The sequence below is a fragment of the Numenius arquata genome, chromosome 19 (assembly GCF_964106895.1).
Source record: "Numenius arquata chromosome 19, bNumArq3.hap1.1, whole genome shotgun sequence".
In the NCBI taxonomy this organism is placed as follows: domain Eukaryota; kingdom Metazoa; phylum Chordata; class Aves; order Charadriiformes; family Scolopacidae; genus Numenius; species Numenius arquata.
In genome coordinates this window covers 9,162,119-9,175,075 of record NC_133594.1, presented here as the reverse complement: position 1 = coordinate 9,175,075, position 12,957 = coordinate 9,162,119, and the positions used below count along the sequence as shown (strand labels likewise).

Genomic DNA, 12,957 nt, shown 5'->3' with positions numbered 1-12,957 from the left:
CCAACAAACTGACTGACCACTGCGTTGTAACCCAAATTTCTGGGCGTCGCAAATACCCCTGGACATGCTCCACTGGTGCCTAACGCCAACGTGGCCCCCTCTTGAGAAGATGGCTGCCAGCCCCATCATGCTTGGCACGGGCTTTGAGGGAGGCCCTGGTGCTGTGGGCATGCCCACTGACCCCCACCTGTCCCCTCTGAGAGATAATAAGGGCTGACTGTGATGGGGGCTGCCAAAATGTGCCCCATGCCAGTGAGGCGGGAGGGTGGGGGGCAGCAGCCATCTTAGGCCCGGTGTGAGGTGCAGGCAGAGAGCCCAGCCGGGTGGCCCTCTCCCTCCCTGTGTCCCTGGGGATACATGGTTGCCTCCTCTCCATTTTGGCACCCCATGGCCCTCCCCGGTGGGCACGGTGTGGGGGTGCCGCCCCACGGCCCCTCTCCCCCTCCGGGTGCGGGGCGGCTGTGTTTGTTCTCCTCGTGGCACCCGTTATCAGCGCACAACACACACAGGAAGTCCTGTCTGGGATTGTCCATCCCCGGCCTGATTTATACAGGAAGAAAAGCATAAAAAGCCGCCCTTCCACCTCAGCAGCCACCTCCTGCCTGTGCGCGGCCGGCAGCTGGCCATGCCGGGGGTTCGAGGCGGGTGTCCAGGCTGGCCGGAGCCGGGGTGGCCAGGCGGGGATGGCCGCCGGGAGCCACGGGGGAGCACGGCGGCGGGGCTGCTCCTGGCATGGCGGGGGACGGCGGGGCACCACAGGTACCGTACGAGCCCGTGGCCATCACCACAGCGGGAATGAGGTGGATGGGACGGGATGGGGAGCTGGCACTGGGGGCAGCGGGAGTGTGTCCTCGCCAGGCCAGACCCCACAGGTCTTGGGGTGGGTTTTTGCCCCAGCGATGGCAGAGGCGACGGTGGGAGCCTTGGCGACTGGTGGAACACACAGCACTGGGAAAGGGCTGCCAGAGCAAAGGAGTTTTTAAAGCATCCTTCGGCTGGTCCCAGCGAAGGCTCCACTGTGAGCCACGCACGTGCTGAGCCAAGGAGCGTCTCCAGTGCTGGTTCGCTCAGAGTGGAGCCCAACCTGCAGCGCTATTATTTTTAATTCACCCCACTGGCACTCAAGCTGTTTTTCAGGAGCGGAGAACTCGGATGGTAAATTTTACATTCTGTGCATATAGAGAAAAGGCTGTGAACACTTGCATATACCTGCGAGATAGATGGAAATTCTTAGCAGACCTCTTTTCTTTCCATAACTCATTCTCTTTCTCCACCCGCCTGCTCTCTGAACACCTCTGACACCATGTCACTCTCTTCATCCTTCCTCCTGTTATCCCTCTCTCTCCCCCTCTCTCCCCTCGGCGCAGCTGGGAGTGAGCGGCACCACTGTGATTCTTGGTGAATCTGATTTCAGATGGCACTGTGGCACAATTTGGCCCCCACCACGGGCAGGACGCAGGCAGGACATAGGCAGGACATAGACAGGATGGGGCTGCAGGCAGGGACTGTCCCTGCTCTCACGCAGACCTGAGGCTTGCACTGGCCACCGGCTGAGCCTGCAGTGAGCCGGAGTTTCCATGCCGGGAGCTCAGCAAAGCCTCTCACATTTTTAACCGTGGAGCTGGGTGATTTGCATGCTATCTGTTTTCAGTTACCTGGGTACCGCCGTCCTAATCTGTGGCATTGCACAGTGCAGGCGGGAGGCTTTCAGAGAGGCACCTGGGGTATTTTGGGGATAAAAGGCTGGCTGTGGGTAGGAGCAGCTGGGATACCCAGGCGCTGGCTGGCTCAGCGGGAATATGGAGCAGGACCATGGTAGTGAACGGCTCTCGGTTAAAATAACCTTTTTCCCAGGGTCTGACATTCACGGAATCAATTCACTGGGCAGAGAATCAAACATAAAAAGAAATAACAAGGCTTTGTCAGTGATAAAATTAATTTAAAAGCGGATTGGGAAGCTCTGCCACCGCTTGGGAAGCTGTGCAAGACAGAAGCCCAGATGCGGTGGCTGCACCCTGAGCCTCCTTGAAAATCCGCCTCTCCTCTGGGCAGCAGCAGACAACAGTCTGCTCTGGCAGATTTGGAATGTTATTCCCTGTGATCCAGCATTCATTCTGCCGATTGAGTTAGTCCCCCTTTGTGCTGTTAAACTACCAGCTCCGCACAAGTTTCCCTAGAGGTAAGGAAGAGAAATTGAATCTGAGCTGCAGGCTCATTTGAGCCATTTCCCAGACTCTACTGCTGCAGATGGGGCTGGCTCTGGGGAGACAGATTTACAAACTGCAACAAATTAGAGTAAACGAACCTGACTCACAGTCACACCACCAGCAGAAGGGCATGGTGAAACACAAGGGAAGATTTAACTTGAGGTTTCAGATGAGACAGAGAAAGAAAAGGAAAGGAACGGGTCTCTGTGAGCAGAAGAGGATGATTAGAAATGTTATTTCACTCTCTGTCCTCTCTCCCGACGTGAATGCTTAGATTCCCATCCTGCCCATGGCCTGGGAGGTGACTGCAGAGAGGAGCTCCCCTTAGTGCAGGTGTCTGGAGCTGGAGACTTTATCCTGAAAGAGAAGGATAATCAGAGCTAAAACCAGTCTTGTGCGACATGCTCCCTGCTGAGCTGCTCACCGGGGTGGCTGTGACGAAGGGACCGAGCCGTGCACGCAGCTCACAGCTATTCCCACCACTCTTCCAGTGCACTCCTTGGAGAGTGATTCACTGGGAAAATGCAGAGGGGAACGGCGGGGTGGAGGGGGCCATTCCCCGATGACTAATGCCACTTTTTGCCAGGGAGATTTCACAGAAAGCTGCGAAATTCAGTTTATTCCTGGGAGAGATGAATCATTTCCCAGCTTTTGCGCAGCAGCCATTACTACCTCCTCTAAATGAAAATAAGAACTCATCTGTGTACACATAAGAGAAAATAAACCTGGCTACAGGATGTTGCCCTGTTCACACGCTTGTTTTTGCACAGCTACAGCTGGGCTGCTGTATGTCTCTATGGTCGCCTTAAGTTGTAACATAACAGTCTGAGGCATTTAATGATGGCAAAGTCCTTACTCAGGCCAAAGAAAAAAACCACTTTGTGGGAATCAGATCTCGGCCGTAATGCGCATAGCGCTGGGCAACTGGTGACGACAGACCAAGAGCTATGGGCCAAGTACTTTTCTTGGTTTGACCTGCTTTGATCCCACTGACATCAATGGCCGCCTCTAGATTTCCACCAAGATAACTGCTCTGCAGCTGACGCAACCACAGACAATATGGGACATAATAGAATAGTGGGAGGTCATTTTCCTGACAGCTCTGCAGAAGGGGGGCTGCTCCAAAGCCTCAACTTAAGTGTAAAGTTTACAAACAGCCTTATGAAAAGCCTGAGCAGAGGAATTTGTCCTTAAACAGGAAGAGCCATTCCCCCTTTTTTTAGAAGCACCAAAAATTCCTATGGCTTTAGCAAGTGCTTCCAGTTCTGTACAAGACCCCTGCGGAGGCCAGCGAGAGCCCATTGTACACAGCAGGTACGGGGTCAGCCGTGGCTTGTAGGAGCTGAGAAATTTTGCATCTGTATGTGTGTCACTCCTCTGCCTGTCCCCCCATCCGTCTGTCTCCATCTGCCACTTCAGCACCTCTGGCCCCAGTTTGGGGAAGCGTTTGGACACGTCCCATTTACTGTGGTGGGCTGTAAGCACTCCTCTCTTAGGAGGGCGTTCCTGATGTGGGACCTTAGTGCTCATCTCCTATTAATTCTCCTCTGTTAATCATTCCTTTTTCATGCCTGCAGAGCCATAGCAAAGTTGAGTCCTCCCCCACCCCAGCCCCTCTGAGCCCACCTACTGCAGAGGGGACCGGTTGGAAGCCCATCCCACCCCTCCAGCCCTCGATCCACCACGGATGCTCTCAGGGTGATGCTGGATCTGGTGCTGCTGCCGGGGCAAGCGCGTTGTGCTTGGCAGCTCTGCGGACAGGCTCTAGGAAACGGGGAGGTGGGTGAAGATCTCACCTAAGCAGCCAGCCCTGGTGCTCAGCCTGAAACCTGCTCCAGGCCAGCCCTCAGCGTGCCTTGTAGCTCACACTGGTGGTAAAACCAGAGGGAGACAAGGCGATTTCAACATTGTTAAATCTAAGAGGGAGGTTGTGCAGAAACATTTCTTTCTTGGCCTGGAGACAAGCATTAATATTAGATGTCGTGGGAGTACGCTTCTAGAGCGCAAGGGAGAGAGCTTTGGAGGAAACATGTAAAACACCGGTCCAGGGAGGACTTCAAATTCAAACAGACTTGCAGTCGGGAGCCAAAATCCCTGACTGCCTTTGTCAGAAGCTCATCATGCCGATATGAACAGAGCCAACAGATCTGATCTTCCCCCACTCTGAACTGGCATCACTCCTCTGCTTTCAAGGGAACTTTGCCAGGCAGTGTCCTGGGGGATTTCCTCCCAGCATAATGAATATTAGCATATAAGACACTGAACCCTCCCTAAGAGTGGAGGATTAAATGCGCTTTTAATGGGTTATATGCAGTTCTTAAGCAGCTGACGTGGGTACTCGATTGAGCAAAGATTTGACCCAGTAAATGGAACTGAAAAGCAAAAATTTTGCAATTAAAATACTCACAGAATTTTAAAATGCTGCAGAGCACTTAGGGACTAATTGTCTGATGGCTGAGAAGGCTCTAACGGAGACCCTGAGCGGTGGTGTGCTTCTTCCTGCACTGGGTGTCATTGTCCCGCAAGGACCTGAAAACTGAGTGATGCTGGCTATCCACAAGTCCATCCCCTTTCTCACCATCAGATTTACGTTTGGTTGCCTGGGCAATCTTTGCCCATAAATGAGCGTGTGTATGTCCTGAAGATGGTAAAATACAGTGTTGGGGCACAGCAGATGGGATCACCCATCGGTGTAAGGGAACCTGGATACACCCAGGAGAGTGACAGTGGGAACAGGGCACCCCGTTATCTTGGGTTCTTGGAAAATCCCAGCCCTGGGCCCTGGGGAAACTGCTGGAGGGGATGGCTCGGTGTTCAGTGAAGGCCCGGTGTGGTGTTAGGTGGAACCAGGGCTTTTGCTCTGCTCTTCCCTTGCTCATATATACTCATATATATATATGCTCATACTTCCCCTGCTCGACCCCAAAGGGTGCCAAGGCACCATGGGTCTGCCTGGCCTTTCCCACCAGGGTGACTGCAAGGTGACCTACACCACGAGCTCTTGTGAGAGAGGCGAGGTCCAGGACCCATAGGATGCTCCTAAAACAACCACTGTGCAGCCTCCACTGCCCAGGAGGGTAGGGATGGGGCTCCTTGTGCTCTGTCGCTGGTGTCACGGTGCCCAGCAAGGCTTTGCGGTGTGAGCTCAGTGCCAATGGCAGACACAGGCACCTTGTGGCCACGATCTGGCGTTCATCCTCCACCCCACTCCACAAGGAACATCCAGGGAACTCCACACCAGGTCCATCGTGGGCAAGGCACTGATCTCTGCCTGCACGAAAAGGGGAGTGTAACAACGGGCTTTTTCTCCTCTGACAGTAAGAAACCAAGATGCTCCATAAGGAAAGGATCCCCGCCCAGGACAAATGAAGGAGCACCACGGATAAGGTGAGCGTCTCGGCCGCGAAATTAGATCCTGTGCTTTCAGTATGGTCAGATGGAGAAGCTTTCCATTGGCTTCCAAATGCATTTTGCAACTGTTAGAGTGGTTAAGTATCAGGCTCTGTTCATCTCCCCCCCCGCCCCCGCCAAAAAACCAGTAACACTCTCTGCATAATAAGATAATTACTGTCCCTTCAAGACTCTGGGGAAAAGTTGCCTGTGCTTCGTGCTTATGAGATTAAGTGAGCTGAAATCATTCCCCAGAGGTAGGCTGGATCCAGGCAGCACGAGCGAACCTGTTTGTGCCATGTGAGATGCTGTGTAACATGGAGCTCCGCTTCCACCAGCATCAGCGAGCCTTTCCCTCGCTGCCGGGAGGGATCCCGCCTCCCACACGCTCCGTCCACCCCGGCAACGGAGCTCCATCTTCACCGGCACATCCCAGAGCTGATTCCCCTCTGCTCTGCTCCCTTCCCCAGGGAGGATCTCACCCAAGTAGTTTATTCTCCTTTCACACGGGCCCACCCGAGAGCCCCACGCCAGCAGATCTTGCACCCATCGGCTTCCCCGGAGGGTGCAGCATGACTGGAGACAGCTCCGGCTCAATCAGCAGCCTCAGCGTATCCATGAGGAAACACAGGGGACGGGCCAGTGATCTCAGTTGCTCTTTTGGAGCCATTATTGTTTAACTGGTAAATATTTCCTTTAAATGTCTACATGCTTTAAAAAAAAAAAAAAAAAATATATATATATATTGCAAAGCTTAATGGGAACAAATATTCCCAGGGGGTTGTATCCTGCCTTTCATTTGCACATCAGACCCCTGCTATCTCTGAGGCTGGTTCTATGCATGGGCAGGCGCCTAAGTCATCTGAAAAACAATAAGCCTCTGTGCTCTAATTTCCCAGAGAAAAATGTAGACAAAACAAGTGGCAGTTTGGCACAAACCGAACTGCAGAATCTGCTTTGATAAATAACCAGGCATTTAACCCGAGAAGCCTGCAGGCAGCTGGGGGATCGGCCTGCCTGATCCGTCCCGGGGCAGGTGTTGGGAAGCCGGCGGAGCTGTGCCCTGTGTGTGTCCCCATGTGGAATTTGGGCATCTCTCCGGGTCCATCCTCACGCTGCTCTGTGGCTGGGGGGGGTGTCCAAGGAATTCCTTAAGCATCCTTTAGGGCTCGCTGGAAACCAGCCTCCCCGTCCTGGCAGTTTATCGCCTGCTTCTGGAGGACTTTGCTGCTGTAACGAGCTCAGGGGGATTAACGAGGCATGGTGGGAGGCTAGGGACCTGGGTTAGATCTCTAACCTAGGGAAAGATGATGTCTCCTTTTATAATTATATGTCCTTTTGGGGAGTGCAGAACCAGCTACAGTATTTTTTAGCCAAGAGAAATAAATTTGCCCTGGCCACTGCACTGGTGATGGACCATTTCACCTGGGAGTCTGCACACCCCTGGGTGAGGGGATGGGGGCTACGCTGGGGTCTCCCTCTCTTGCCATTAATCCATGGTTTGGAATGGGGGGGGGGGGGGGTGTGTCAGGCACCTTGTGTCCCTGTAGTGTGGGGCACACAGAAATGGGCTGGTGGAGCTGTGGGGATCAGCCTGCCATAGGGAAACTGCAGGAAAGGCTCCAGATCGAAGCCAGGGCAGGGATCCTCCATCGGGGCTACAGGGGCAGCGTCATGTGGGACACTAAGACCAGCATGTCCCCCCCCCGGAACCAGGCTTCTCTGGGGGTCCTGCCCTGTCCCTGCATGTCTCACCTGGGCTGAGCTTCTAAGGGGGATCCTGCCGTGTCCCTGCATTGCCTAACCCCAGCCAAGGACCAGGCTTCTCCTGGGGTCCTGCCCTGTCCCTGCATGTCCCCCCCGGAACCAGGCTTCTCTGGGGGTCCTGCCCCGTCCCTGCGTGTCCCCCGGGGAGCCGGGGCAGCTCGGCGGGGGCGCGGGGGCAGGTGGCAGGCGGCGGGGGCCGGCGGGGCGGGGGCAGGCGGAGGCTCCCCGGGCCCCGGCGCTTCCCCCCGGCCGGGAGGCTCCGCTTTCCTCCCCGCCGGGAGCTCATTGGGCCGGGGCGGAGGGACCGGCTCGGGCCGGGGGAGGAAATGCGCGGGGGGCCGCGGCGCGGCGGCGACTCCGCGGCTCCGGCACCGCCGCCGCCACCGGTGAGTCCCGGCGGGCGCCGCCCTGGGCGGGGGGGGGGGGCTCGGCACGGCCGGGGGGGGCCTCGGCCGCATCCTCCGGCGGGGAGGGACGGGGGGGAAGCGGGGAAGGGAGGGCGTTTCGCGGAGAGGGACGCGCTGCCGCAGCGGGGGCGCCCGGGCGTCCCGGCAAGGCCGGGGGGGTGGGCGGCCCGGGAGGTGCCCCGGGGGCTTCTCCGCCTGCCCCGGGGGGTGCAGCGCCCTGGGGAGCGGGGTTCGGCCTGCTGCGGGCCGGGGTGAGCATCCCTGCGCCGGGAGCCGCGGTACCCGTGTCCCCGCAGCCCTCTCCGTGATACCCGTGTCCCCGCAGCCCGCTCCGCGGTTCCCGTGTCCCCGCAGCCTGCTCCGTTCATATCCGTGTCCCCGCAGCCTGTTCCGTGATACCCGTGTCCCTGTGCCCTGCTGCACGGTGCCCCTGCAGCCGGCTCCGCGGTGCCTGCATCCCCGCAGCCCGCTCCCCGGTGTCCCCATCCCTGCGTCCTGCTAATCGGTGTCCCCTCATCCCCGTGCCCTACTCCGCGGTGTCCCCACGCTCTGCTCCATCGCGCCCGCATCCTTCTGCCCGCGTTCCGTGATGCCTGCATGGCAGCCTGCGCAGAGAGCAGCAGCTTGGAGGTGTTTGTGAGGGGAAAATCCATCTCCCTGCTGCTGGTGCTGACCCTCTCCGGGAGGGTTTGTCTCTGAGGGCACAGACCAGGTCCAGCGCGCAGTCGGGAGCAGCGGTGTCACCTGCAGAACCAGGCCAGGCTGTTTGAAAAAGTGCAGCTGTTGCGTTCTCGTGAGGGGAATCGCATCCTCTTGAGGGACCAGATTCTCTTGCACCGCTTTGCAGACAGACCCCGATTCCTCCTACTGCCATCAGCTGGAGTTTTAGCCGTGGTTCCATGGGCAGAGCTGGCCCAAAGCACTTGCTCACCCACATGGTGGGTTGCATTTTTCTGTTGGATGCTGTGGTGCCTTAGGCGAGAAGAGATTTAGGAGAGTTACGGGAACGTTTCTGGCTGGTGGGAGAGGGACCTCCAGACTCATGGGAGTACATGGCCCACTGAGGAGACTTTGCTGTCCCCTGAAACAGCAGAAACTCAGATGCACCCACATAGTTTCACTTGGCAGACCGTGGGGCTTCACCTCTTCATTTGAGAGACTAGAAAGGCAGTGACAACCCCCCCCCCTTTTTTTTTTTCTTAATCTCAAACAGATTTTCCTTAAGTTATTTGCATTAATAGAGGAGTATTGGAATAGGTAATAGCAACAGATTGGAGGATCTTCAGCAGCTTTAAAGAGGCTGATTTTCATAAGTTCATAAAAAAAGACAAGCATAGACTATTATATTTTCCACTTTTGAAACTTTTTCCGGAATTTTATGACCCAGAGGGATTCTCTGACCACTTGAGGTAGGGCAATGCTGCTCCATTTCAAAGCGAAAAAACAAACCGTCTATATTTTAGGCTCGTGCCCTGTGTTTCTTGCCTTCCCCACAGGGAAAGCAGTCACGGGAATCCTGTGGGAGGATGGAGATGGTTGGCAGAGTTTGACTTACGGACTTCTGGAGAAGCACCGCTAGTCTGGGGATCTGTGATTGGAAGGAAAATATGTGTCCCAGTATAGCCCTGGGAAAAGCTGGCTGAGTGGTGGGGAGTTAGTCCCTCTCTGTACACTACTGTCTCTGGGATGTCTCCAGGAGGACTGGGGAGAAAGGAGGTTTCTTCACTATTTTTTTAGAACTTTCCTCCAGGTCAACCAAGATTTGATTTTTTGATGGTGTAGATACCATATATTAATCATTAGAAGATGAAATTTATCACTATGTTTGGAGGAAAATGGAGGACTACAGGCTTTATATCACCAAAATCCTCCTTACATCCTCAAAGCTGAGCTTGTACAGAGGTTAAGATGTGCCCGGGCATCTGCAGTTCCCTGCTGGGCTGCAGCTCCATGGGAATAGCTTGTATGGCTATAGGAGCAGGGTGGGAACGTTGCCATCCGTCTGTCCTGGAGCCAGCCCCTCAGCTTCCTCAGTACCACTGAATTCAGGGACTGAGTGAGGTCCCAATGGTGTTTTATAGCGATACAGTCTATTTGCTGTGACACAAACCCTCCCTGTTGCTCAGCTCATGGGCTGAGCCGTCTCCTCGGCTGGGTGAGGAGGGAAGGGGCTTCTCAGCCAGCGTCCGCCTCTGTCACTGCATGGAAACACGCACAAGACATTTGATATGAAGGTAGGAAGGCAGGAAGGTACCAGGATTGTTGTCCCTCAAGCCAGGACACTGGTTTATCTCCAGATGTGGGTCTGCATCTCTTTGTGCCTCAGTTTCTTCACCTGCACAAAGGGAAAGATGATACTGAGCACCTTGGAGAAGGTCTTTGAGACCTGCAGGATCTATAGATTTGGGATGGTTATGCTAGTTGTCCCCAACAACTTGTTTCAGAGTTAGCAATTGTGCCGAAGGAGTTTGGGGATGAACCTACAGTTCCCAATCCCCCATCACCTGGGGATTTTAGAAAGTTTATCTGCAGCTCGCCATACCTGCAGTTTTAGAAGGAGGTTTCATTTTGTTTTGCCACTCCTCTCTCAAGGTTTAATCAGAAAGATTGATTCTTTCTTTAAGTGGCATATATTTAAGGTGGGTTTCTTTATTTCTTCCTCCTTTAACTGCTGCCATCCGGAGGCCAACCGTTTTGTTTAAATTAGATATTGTTATTGACCTTCTTCAGCCTTGTTTCGTATTTGTCCTCTGCTAGAAAATCAAAGCCTCTTTATTCATGACTCGGTTAGTACTGACTCCGCAGATGGTACATATGGCCTTTACAGCACTTTTCTCTGGCAAGAACTTGTATTTTAAAGAGGAGAAGATCAGATTTCAGTGTGTTATGTGGTGGGAAAATGCAGCTTTACAATGGTGTATGGATTAAGAAATTACAGGCCATTGTTTTGCCCTCTCTCTTTGGAACTGGGACTGTATTTCATGTGACACAGGTCCCTTCCCTGCCACTCAACAAATGGCCGTGTGGCCCCTGGTGCCAAGAGAACATCTCCTGTGGGCCGGGCCAGGTGTCCCCCAGGGTAAATCACTGCCACCCCAGTGACTTCAATGGGGCAAAGGGGGTTTGCGCCCAGAGGAGCTCCCTCCTTGTGAGGGGTTCAAGGGTCCCTTGTGTGCCCTTGTCCCCTGTGCTTTGGCTTGTCACACTCCTCTCTTGCCAGCAAGTGTGCTCCTGCCCCAGCCCTTCGCTGCCCTTGGAGGGTCTGTGCACACCGGGTGCCGTCCCTCTGACCCCGGGAGATGTGGCTGTCCCTGTCCCCATGGCTCCATCAGTTGTCACCACCAGGGGATGGATGCCACATGTTCACACTGCTTTTCTCTTGGTTGCAGGGTTCCCCGCTGAAGGGTGAGACATGCAGTAGGAGCCAGCGCTTCCCACCAAAGAGCGAGACTCCATCGTGCTGCTCAGCCCAGGGCGCCGCAGGAGAGATAGGACATGTGCCGCACTGGCTGCCTCCTCTCGGGACTCCTCCTCATCCTCAGTGTGACCAGCACGGACGGCTTCGCCCGGGCAGGGTAACCCCCCTTTTTGTCTGCTTTTTGTCTGTGTGTGTTCATCTGGACATCACGGCAAGGCCCATCCTCTCTGGGTGATGAAGAGCCCGGCTCAGCCATCGGCTGCACGTGTGTGGGCAGCTCCCTGGGCTGGTGAGGAAGTGGGAAGAGGCTCAGCCGAGCCCTCCTGGGGCAGTCGGGGCTCAGCAGCCCTTCACTGGTGTTTGTTTGCTTTGTCACTGAAGCGAAAAAACCTCTCAGAGCAAATGCCCTGGCTCCATTTAGCTCCATGCAGGGGACACAAAGACACTCTGGGCTTTTTTGTCTGGGAGAGTCAAAAGCTAAACAGGCCCCAAACTGTTTGTCAATTATTATTGTCTCTTTCAAGCACATCCTTGCACAAAAATATGGGCGCAGTCTTGCTATTATGCCAACCAAGCTGTGCAAATGAGCCATCAAAGGAGGATACAGCCTCCCAGCTCTGAAAGGATGAACCGTCCTGGGGACACAGGCATGGAAAGCTCCGGTGGGTTGTCACCTGCCATGTCCTGTGCTCCCTGGGCTGCTGCGGTGGCTGCGATCCTGGCCCTGCAAGCCCAGGACTGGCAGATCCAGCAATTTCCCTTCCTTTTCCGGGAAATGGGTCCGACACGGCGCCCCGGATCCCAGCAAAGCCTGGGCAGGCACAGCTCAGCTCCCGCTGGGGCAGAGCAAGCCCAGAGCTCGGTGCCCCAGTTTCTTCCCCGGCCAAAAAGAGCTTGAGCTCAAGGCACCACCCCCCCCAGAACAGCTCACATTTTCTACAAAGTTTGTTTTTACATTGAAATACTCTCCTCTAACGTTAAACCTTTAGCATTCTGGTCGTGACTAAAACCACAGGCTGAATTCCTCGCTCGCACGCACAGGCTGCAGCTATAGCTTCATTCTAAATGTTGCAAAGCAAACAATTGCCATTTCAAAAGTGCATCTCCTATAGCATTAATCAGTGAGGCCGAGAGGAGCTTTCTGGAGTTAATGGAAGCCATCTGATGACCATGCTAATTCCCAGGCTTTTTATTCTAGTTTCTAATTGGGCTGGGAGGCTGAGACAAGTAGGCGAGTTCCTCAGCGGGACTGACCTGCTTGGGCTGGAAAATGTTAAAAAAACCCAAAAGAATCTTTAACCCAGACCACTTTGGCTGTTAACCTTGGGAAAGCTTTTGACTGGATCGCAGTTATCTTAGGAAGACTGGAGGGCGACTTTCCTCTGGCCTCTACCTTTTTGTGGCGAGCCTGGCCCTTCCTGTGAAATTTCTTGGTGACCACAGGGGCATCTGTTTCAGGAGCGCAAAAGTCTCAGAAAGGAAAAATCCATCCAGAAAGTGAGTGATTTTAAGGGATGAATGGAAGGAGAACTGTTTTGAGTAAATTGCCCCCCTAAATCTGGGCCCCGGCCTCTCTCCCAGGACAGAGGGACTGTGCCGGGGTGAGCGTACGAGGAGGCATCAGCGCCTTCACGTGGGGGCTATGGAGGAAGAGCCTGTCCAGCCCGCAGGGCTCAAGCCTTGTGTCGCTGCCCTGAAGCAGCTTGAAGTAGCCTCCTGCGTCACTTGGGCAATTAGCCACTGCCATTTTAATAGCCCTCTGTAGAGA

General features: G+C 54.7%; 1 protein-coding gene across 2 annotated transcripts in view; it reads left to right on the top strand.

Annotated features, from left to right (window-relative positions):
• The first annotated feature begins 630 nt into the window (after positions 1-630).
• Positions 631-12,957, top strand: part of EGFL7 (EGF like domain multiple 7) — a 21,141-nt gene continuing 8,814 nt past the window's right edge. The window contains exons 1-3 of one of the 2 annotated variants that reach the window (XM_074160974.1): positions 631-759; positions 5,526-5,594; positions 11,161-11,346. In XM_074160974.1, coding sequence (XP_074017075.1) covers positions 11,267-11,346 — 80 coding nt within the window. In that variant the 5' untranslated portion in view covers positions 631-759; positions 5,526-5,594; positions 11,161-11,266. The remainder of the gene's footprint in view (positions 760-5,525; positions 5,595-11,160; positions 11,347-12,957) is intronic. The other variant, XM_074160973.1, reaches the window with a different exon arrangement.